A 9,722-nucleotide genomic window follows, 5' to 3' on the forward strand; every position below is an offset into this window, starting at 1 on the left:
ACAATATATATATATATATATATATATATATATATATATATATATATATATATTAAAGGTAGAAAGCTTTTAACAACAAATCATCCCCTTAAGAATAAAAAATAATTATGGATCATCACACTAAAGATGAAGTGCGTACCTAGAACAGAAGGATCCCCAGAAGACATCCCAGAACTGTTCAGATATATGAAATGTGCATCCTCCAAATCTCTATTGAGTCGATCAACAAGCAGCACAAGTCTTGCATCAAAAACCTGGGCTGCACTGTTTATATTTGCTACACAGGTGGCTACGTTGTTGCGGCATAAATTAGAGAATGCATAAGGAATGCTCCCAACTGGTCCAAGTCCTGGCAAGGCAATTTTCCTTGCTCCAAGATGGTACAATCTCTGAACATATTAAAGAAGAACAAAAGAGTTGAGAATGGCCTCATGTTCACCAAAATATGAATATATATATATATATATTGATTGGCTATAAATCATATAATCCATGAACAACAAACACAGTAAATTATGTTCATTTTCGACTTGAATTCAAGAAATAAATAAACAAGCAAAAGATTAAGTACAACTTACCTTTAATTGCTTATAATATTGAACAATTAAGACCTTGGCAAATTGTTCAGGGGTGTATAGCCTGCTTGTGTTGTAATAACCAGGCACAAAGTAGTTGTTTAGGTAGTCATTACTGCCCATGGCAACATAATATAAGCACTTGTTGAGGTGATTTGCTGCTGACTCTCGAGTTCCTAGTAATTTAATCAAACTCGAGAGTGTAACCTTGTGATTTTGCAATTGCCTGTTTAGGCTGATCCTACCACCCTGGAAAGAACAAGATGATGATCAGCTTGAATTATTGTCCAGCGTTGAAATATTTGTTGTGCATTCAATTATTTGTCTACTTGCAATATTTAGACATGTTTAAAGTTGGGTTTTAAAAGAAAAATTAGGTGGGAGATGACCGGTTAAACTTAAATGATTTAATAAATTAATCCGTGTTTGATTTAAAAAATAATTAAAATAATATTATTTTAAAATTATTTTTTTAAAATATAAATTTATTTTAAATTAACTCAATTTAACACATGTTACATATGACTTTGATCTTTGAACCAAATAATGCGCCGATATGGGTTAATGACTTTTGACAACACAGCGTAAATGCAGTCGGAATAATTAATTTGGTACCAGTTGCTTTCCAGTCTCATCACGAATGCCTGCTCCCCCAGATGCATAATTAACACCAATTAGTATGTCCCTCCCTCCAGCAGTTGCAAATGATGGAATAAGTTTGTCAAGGCCCAAAAGTTCACCTGCACATGGCAGAATGTAGTATCTAATTGGCATCCAAAATATGCCAAAAAAATAAAAATCATTCCGCATGAACCAGCATTTCCAAACCAGAATGCAAGTGATTAGGAGGAATTAAGCAGAGTAAGGAAGGCAGGACCTATAATATCCACCGTGGTTCGGCCGTTAGTAAACCTTCCAGTGGTGGTTTGGTTAAGGAAATCGATGCCGAACGGGTGGTAATTGGCTTTAGCAACGGTTGCAAGGTTGTTGTTGTTGCCATTATCTGCCAAGGAGTCTCCGAAAATGAAAAAACACGGCGCTTGTGGAGCTGCATGAGCACAATAATCTTGCAATTGTGACACCAAATTCAGTAGCACAAGTATCGCATACCATGGTTTAATCTTGCATGCCATGTCTAATCTATTGGAACAAAGCTAGAGAAGGGAAGGTAGAAAGTTATGTAGAAGTAGGTGAATCGCCAAAGCATGAGAACTGAGAAGGGACCGGAGCAATGGTGCTAACAGCTAAGGTATGCAAAAATGCCGGGATATATATAATATAGTGTAGAGAGGAATAGCAAAGGTAGGGACAAGACTTTAAATCCTGGTGGCCTTGTCTTTGTTATCATGTGTGGATGGTGCAAGTTCAATTTTGGTGGCTTCGAGGAGCGACCACTAAAGTGAGCCTCTTACTTTTTTCAACACCATGGCTACCAGGTCTTTTGATATTGAGATGTGTGTCTGTTTGAGCGTGCGCAAAATGATGTAAAGTTATATGTATAAATAATATTTTAATTCAGAATTTTAAATTAGTTGATGAAATTTTAGAATGATTTTATAGTAATTATTAATATTTCTTTCAATTATAGGTGTTTTTAAACTTAAGATTTGCCAACTGTCATTTTATCTTGAATATCAAATATATTTTTCAAAGTAAAAATCTTTTAGATTTTAATTTAATTAAAAAAGGAAGTGGAGACCGTAGAATTTAAATTATTAATTCCATAGTTTGCAAACAGTTGATTTATATATATATATATATAAATATTTTAACTGAAAAAATTAAGTAATGTTTTGAAATAGTTTTTTAATAACTATATGGTATTGACAACGATGCATGAATCTTCCGAAACACGATGACCACCTTGAAATTGAATTATTTTCTTCGGATATTGTTACCTTCACCAACAACAAACAAATGAGGGCTCAAATCTTTCCCAGATCTTGTATTAATATCAAATGTTGGTTTTCAATTAATTTTTTTATATTTTTAGATTTTTAATATATTAATATTAAAAAAAATTAAAAAAAAAATTATTGCCATGCTATATGTTGCATTTCGTTTTAAAGCTGGCCCCGGACTCGATGTCGCATTCCCGTGGCTTGAAAATTACCATACCTATATGTTCATTGCCTCGATAATATCAACAAGATTACCTAATTATAGCGTGAGAGCTCCATGTGTGCCCCCACCAGACACAGCCGAAGCCAAAAAATCCATGGTATCCAAAGGCTGCACCGCAAAACATTTTTGCTCCTTTTCAGCCAACTTTTTAAAGGATATTTCGTGAAAATCCAGTGCCAAATTGCTCTTTTATGTTAGCTGCTAATAGAAAACAAGGAATGATTTTGTCTTTTAAAGGAAAATCTCCTGACCCAAAGAGAAATTCAGGAATGTGCTTTGCCGTATATATATGCTTCACAACAGGGATGGGCCAGAAAGAGAAGATCAATCCTTGTATCATCAGTCACTTGGAAACTGCCAATGCATGGCCAAGTAAATTTCAACTCTGATGCATCTTTTCTTTCTGGGCAAGGTGAAGCGAGGGTGGTTTTTGTGGCTAGGAATAGTAAGGGGAATATTATCATGGGAAGGGTATGGAGATGCGAGGTATCTTCAACTCTCCAAGGTGAAGCTTTGGCATGTAAAAAGGCCATCGAGTACGCTGATATCAATGATATTCAGAATGCCAAGCTACATAGGGTTCATGGGATTTTCAAGCAACTCTTGCAGAAGCCAAGCTACATAGGGCCAAGATTAATTCCTACTAACCCCATAAGCTTGATAAAAGCCCTTCTGTATTTCCTGTTCCACATGGCAGCATTGGTGTGCTTGGACTTCTCTGCTCACAATTCCCTGGCAGGCTGGCACTAGTCTTTGGCTTGGAGGTGTTGATCCTAAAGTTGTATGATTAATCAAGCATCTGGAGCTCATATCTCGTTTTAATTTATACATGTCTTCAGGATTTGTGTTGATAATGGCAATTATGTTAATTCTCGTCAAATGGAAGTTAAATGATTCGGGATTTCCACCCAAATATCTCGTTTTCAAATTCAAATATGGATTGAGATCTTGGGATATGTTATTGATGAACCTTTCGATGAACAATTTCCATCTTTAATGTGCATTTAAATTATTCAAAAATAAAAATCAAGAAGCAAGAGTATGAACAGGACATAAACCACAGAATGCAAGAATAAAAAAACCACTAAAAAATTGTGCATAAAACAATCTATGCTTATATATAATCTAACAAATAAATCCATCCGTCCTCAAGGATATGGAGATGTCAAACAAGTCCAAAAGAAAAGAAATATTGATATGTGAGAAAACAAGAGAAACAAGCTCACGAAAGAACCAGCAAAAGTACCGGCAAGTTGGTAACCACCTCGTCACAGCCTTATGCCTGATGACTGCTGAGTGGTGACGATCTCAAAGTCATCTACAGCTAAAAACACACTTTAGACATTACTGTCAAGACCTCACTTGGTCTCTTCTGGTTTTTTCTCCTCTATTGTTTCAGTAATTTTAGTCTTTTCTGCTGCTGCTCCAGGAGTGACTTCACTTGTTACTTTCTCTGTGTCTACCTTTACAGGAGCATTGACAGTTCCGGAAGCTGGCACTGGTTCAGCTGGAATTTCAGCTGGAATTTCAGATTTCACAGTTTCTTGTCCAGGCACCACTTCAGGTTCTTCGGTTACTGCTTTATCTTGTTTAATAGGCTCCTCAGGCTTTTCCACAGGTTGTTCCTTCACTGTTAATGGTTCTTCCTTTGCCACTGCTGGCTCGGTAGGTTTATTAGTGCTTTTTGATGTTTCTAATTTCTCAGGTGCTTCGGTTACTACTTTTTCTTGTTTTACTGGCTCCTCTGGCTTTTCCACAGATTGTTCGTTTACTGTTGATGGTTCATCTATAGCCACTGCTGACTCGGTAGGTTTTTCATTACTGTCTGATTTCTCCGGTTCTGCTGGTGCTTTGTCACTTTCTGTTGGCTCCTTCCCTGCTTCATTCTGCATAGAATACCATTTCAACCATAAGATATCTCAGAAGATTCAGAATCCAATAGACATGCAGATTTTACTAATACATAACCATGTAGCTTAAGATAGCCTTTCAAAGCAAGAAAAAGTATCGCGTTTGAGTCCTTTAACCGTCGCCAGTGTTCGGTTATTGTCTCAAGACAGAAAAAACAGAAACACTGGAGATAGAAGAGACATGTTTCTGCTCCTTCTGTCCTGAAACACTTTATACATATTTACTAGTAGATCCACAAGTCCCAATGGGATACCACAACTGATCCTCCACGGCTTGGACAGGTCCGTGCGGGAACACCCAACTAACACCAGTCTTTTGTCAGCCATGAGGCTGAATAATAACCTATCCAGTGAATTGTTGGGTAAACTTGGCGACGCAAATGTAAATGTATCTATAGACTAGCATAGCAAGTCAATGGAGTGCAAGGAGCATAGCAAAGAGGCTGAAAGGCAAGTTCCAAAATTTAACTAAGATCACCAACAATCTGACACAGCTAATCGAATTGGTTGGAAACAATTTATCAGAATAATCCAAGCCCCAACAACCATTACAGCTATATATTCTTTGATGGATGTTTACTGCATCCAGCTAAACCCTCAATTCCGGCACCATTAACTAGGGACATTCATACATATCCGACCTCTGGTGCTCAACAGCTTGCTTTCAATTACTGCCTGCATTTATCATTTATATACCAAAACCCGTTGGTATCAGAAAATGTTTAAAACAAAAGTATTTTTATATAAAAAAAAGACAAAAACATGCTTCGTTGAAAAAAAAAGATGAAATTATAAAATAAATATGTAATAAATTTTTTATTTAATTTTTATACTTTCAAAAAAAAAGAAAAAGAAAAGGAATACATGTCTTTCTTCTTCTCTATCTTTTATTGAGTGGAAATATATATTAAAAAGAAAAAAGAAAAATCAGGGGGCAGCTGCTAAAAACTTTTCATCACTCCCAAGGTTATGAAAATGAAACCACATCAGATATGGAGAAAAAACTTGGAGGAACCAAACAACAGGTGGGTCCTCGAACAAGATTTTTTTGTGCTAGACATCAAATGAAATGTGAAACAACAAAGTTGAAGGGAAACCTTACGCAGGCTTTCCAGTTCAAAGAATCTAAAGCTTTTAACTTTATTGCTTACCATATCCCAGAAAACAAATAAGCATGGTACAAATAGCTGCAAACTCATGTTTTACATAGAGAAAGAGGTCTTCGAGGGAAAAAGTTTATTGAAAAAAAAAACTTAGGGTAAATAAATTATTCATGCCGACACAACAATATAGACAAACATAAAGACAAATGGGACAGATTAAATAAGGCTTTGGAGATTAAAATATATAATTGGGCTTACAACAAAAGTAAAATGCTTGAGAAATTATTATACAGTTGTGTGCACGCACTCAAAGCAATCATGTCACTAATGTTAGGTATCGACCCTGTAATATTTCTCAAGTGGGATTGAATATCAATTCATTTGCAATTGAAATAATTATTATATAAACTAGGTATATTCTTTAATTATTTTGTCAAAACATTGACAATTAATTGGGTTGCTTGTGTTAATTTTATGGGCACCATAACAAGAAGAACCATGCATGTATACTAGAGAATTTTCAATTTAATTTCCTATTCTTGACCTGCTATAGACCAACAGCAGAGAAATTCACCAAGAAAAAAAATCGAACGTCAGATTATAAGAAAAGGATTTGAAAGGGACAAGTTTGACCATATGAAGTTTGAAGACAAATCACATCAATGGACACTAATTAACCACGTAAAATTAGGAGGTTAAATAATTTAATTGTAATAAGAGAAATAATTAGAAGAAAGAGCAACCATCATCTGTTACAGTTTATCGCAGAGCAAAAATGTAGAAATCGATCGATCAACTTAATTTATGTAACCCAAGATTTAATATTAAATAACAAAATTTATATTTAATCAAGACTCTTTCCAGATATAAAAAAATAAAATCAAAATTAACACAAACTGAAGAAATATTTTTTGTAAGCACGTTTTAAACATATAATAAAATCAAAATCTTTCCTTTTTGTGCCCAAGATATAAGATTGTGTAGAAAGAATTAATACATTAAACAATTTTTTTTTTTTTAAAAAAAAATCATTACCTCCTTGAACAAATTACTTAGAGATCGTCTCTTACTGCTATCATCAACAATCTCAGCCTCCACCTTATTATCATCACCAACATCACCAGTATCTTTCTCAACATTAACAACCTTCTTCTCCTCTTCCTCCACAGCAATACCCTTGTCTACAACATCATCACCACCACCTGTTGCCACCACAACTTCCTCCTTGACCGGCTCAGGAGTCTCCCCCTCCTTCAACACCTTCGGCTTGGTGGCACAGGCTCCCATATTAATTATTTAATCCCAAAAACTTTTCTAAATGCTTTTGGGAAACCTTTATACGTTAAAGAAACTTGAAGAAAGACTCAAGAACAATATAGAAGGACAAAGAGACGGAAAGAAAATATGGGAAACTCAAATATAAATAGAAGAAGTAGAAGAAGAAGAAGGATCAATCATAAAAGTGTGGGTGCTAATTTTTTGGTTCCGACAATCACTCTGTGGTGAAGGGAAGTGATACATATGTGTGTCTATATATATATATATACATGAGAGAGAGAGAGAGAGAGAGGCAGGGACAGAGAGACAAGAAAAACAGGGTTTGGAAGAGTTACAATGTTTTTATGGAAGTGTGATGCTTGTGTAATATTTTTAATGTCTTAATTAATTTGGGATTATGTTAAAACAGGTGTCACAGGCTGTAAGAGAGAGATTAGGAGAGATTTTGAGAAGGCTAAGAAATTTAAGGGGAGGAGAAGACAGGGAGAAGGAAGAAGAATGGATGGCTTTTGTTTAAGCGGGGAATTCGAGAAGTTTTTCTTGTATTTGTTTATTTATTTATTTATTGGTTTATGTGTGTAAATTTGAGTGTGTTGTCTGTTTCTTCTTCTTCTTCTTTTTTCTTTTTTTTCAATTAATTTCTCCCGAAATTTACAGCAAGGGAATGGTGCAATTGAGTTGGCTATGGTAATGTGGGTCCTAATTCCAGGTTGGCCTAATGACACTATTGATTTCACATGATAAAACCCACACTTAAATAATTAGGGATTTTATTTTATAGAATTTTATATAGAATTAATTTATTGATTATATGTTTTATAAATTTCAAAAGGAAAATAAGCTAATAGTGTGTCATTATTGGCATGAGAAAAGAGAAAATTATGCTCATTGTCCACCTGAAAATTCAAAATTAAGAAGAGAAGGGAATTTAAAGAAGAAAATAGTACAAAAAATGATAAAATAAGAAAACTATGCTACAAAATAGAATTTCAGTATAAATTGTTCCATAGTTATACCAGTATTAGAGTAAAATTCATTGTAATTGTATGTTATAATGGCATTATTAGAAGCTAATGGCATTTGCTTCAAATGCCATTAGAATTTAATGACATTTGAAGACAAATGTCTTTATATCCAATGCTGATAAACTTATACCACAATTGTCGTTAAAATTAAGAAAAAAATGCTCAAATATATATATATATAGAAATTATAAAATATGATTAAGATGTATATCTATCTTATCATTTTTGTAAATAAATTTTTTAAACAAATGCTATTAATTAAGAGATAAGTATGTCATGCGAGAAAATTGGGAAGGAGCATGATAAAGAAAGTAGTGCCAAAATTTGATTGTGGATATTTTTGGAAGGTACAAGCATCCAACTCTTTGGAATATTACATTCGAATTTCTATTTCTTACATATATAGATCTATATATTATGGATTTATATCTTCATGAGACATGACTATATAATATATTTCTTACTAATCTCCATTTAGACCACAATTACAGACAAACATTTAATAAAAAGATAAATTTTATAAGAGAATAAGAGAGAAATCATATAAAAAATGTTTCCAATTATGTTTATATTAAATTTCTAAAAACACTATTTTTCTTCCATCTTAATGTATATTTGAAAGGATCTTATATATATATCACGATTAAAAACCTAAAATATGAATTTGTTTTCTTTTGCATATAAAACCCACAGTTAAAATGTACCTAAAATTCACATAAGAACATTATATTTATATTTTGGTAAAGCACCTTAAGGTCATTAAATTCAATTAGATGTCTAATCACACCTGAATAAATATATTGGTAACATGCATCTCTCTCCTTGATTGCCTTTTTCTTTAGGGTGTGTGGGGAGGTCAGCTTTTGAAGATAACTTTTTGCAAACTAATTATGATCCCTCAACGTAAATTTATTTTTTAATAATTTGGTGCTTCAAATTCAGCTATTGAAGAATCAAGATTAGCATATCTTAATCAAATTAGTAGTTAGAGGAGGCCACATTATTCATTTTCTTGGAAAATATGAGACGCGGAAGAATCTAGAGAAAGCCAGAATCTAGGCAAAGCTGTTTAGTTCCAGGACTGCCTGACATATTATGAAACTGCCTGACATATTATGAAAGTAATTAATATTGCAATAGGGTTTATTTTTTAAAATATTTGTGTATTTAAAAATATATAAAAATAATATTTTTATTTTTTAATATTTATTCTTAACATTAACATATTAAAATGATTAAAAAATACATAAAAATATTTAAGCAAAAAGAATTCATAATTTTATAAAACACGGATTCTACTTTGTGTGTGTGTGTGTGTGTGTGTAGGGAGGGAGGGAGGGAGAGAGAGCACCATTTCATGCATAGATGTATGCTTAGGTAGGGAAGTTGTGGTGCCCAAATAATTTGATCGTGCTGGCCATTATAGAAAAATATAAGAAGTATATTGCAAGTTTTGAGATTAATGGTGTCCTTAGAATATCCTTCCGAGCAATCATAGCTTGCTCTTTGGGTCCATCACAGTTTATTAAACGAGAAAACATGCAATGAGAGAGAGCTTCCAGACAATGGAGGTGATGTTTTCATCTCAACACATACATGACCGCACTTTGGAATTGCTTGGATCGTAACTCCAAATATATTGTTTATTAGTTTACTTAAATTGATATAATTCTTGCACTTTTGTGCATTTAAAATGATTTAATTCTT

At 33.5% G+C, this 9,722-nt stretch overlaps 2 protein-coding genes across 2 annotated transcripts in view; both read right to left on the bottom strand.

Moving 5' to 3' along the window:
- LOC105140533 (GDSL esterase/lipase At1g29670-like) overlaps positions 1–1,831 on the bottom strand; it is a 6,785-nt gene extending 4,954 nt beyond the window's left edge. Inside the window, exons 1-4 of the mRNA XM_011047403.1 lie at positions 1,453–1,831; positions 1,191–1,315; positions 579–824; positions 140–389 (exon numbers count right to left, since the gene is read on the bottom strand). Of these exons, the coding sequence (XP_011045705.1) occupies positions 140–389; positions 579–824; positions 1,191–1,315; positions 1,453–1,708 (877 nt within the window). The 5' untranslated portion in view covers positions 1,709–1,831. The remainder of the gene's footprint in view (positions 1–139; positions 390–578; positions 825–1,190; positions 1,316–1,452) is intronic.
- A 1,933-nt stretch (positions 1,832–3,764) lies between these two features.
- On the bottom strand, positions 3,765–7,516 carry LOC105140534 (enolase-phosphatase E1-like). Its single transcript, XM_011047404.1, has 2 exons — positions 6,748–7,516; positions 3,765–4,585 (listed from the first exon to the last, which is right to left on the bottom strand). Exons 1-2 carry the CDS (start codon positions 6,997–6,999, stop codon positions 4,058–4,060), a joined length of 780 nt encoding a protein of 259 aa, XP_011045706.1. The 5' UTR covers positions 7,000–7,516; the 3' UTR covers positions 3,765–4,057.
- Positions 7,517–9,722: the final 2,206 nt, after the last annotated feature.

This window comes from Populus euphratica, unplaced genomic scaffold, assembly GCF_000495115.2.
Source record: "Populus euphratica unplaced genomic scaffold, PopEup_1.0 scaffold107.1, whole genome shotgun sequence".
NCBI lineage: Eukaryota > Viridiplantae > Streptophyta > Magnoliopsida > Malpighiales > Salicaceae > Populus > Populus euphratica.

Coding starts and splice junctions, on each gene's coding strand:
- LOC105140534 (XM_011047404.1), bottom strand. CDS start 6,999: ATGGGAGCCTGTGCCACCAAGCCGAAGGTGTTGAAGGAGGGGGAGACT. Junction 4,586..6,747: donor TAAGTAATTTGTTCAAGGAG/GTAATGATTTTT, acceptor TATTCTATGCAG/AATGAAGCAGGGAAGGAGCC.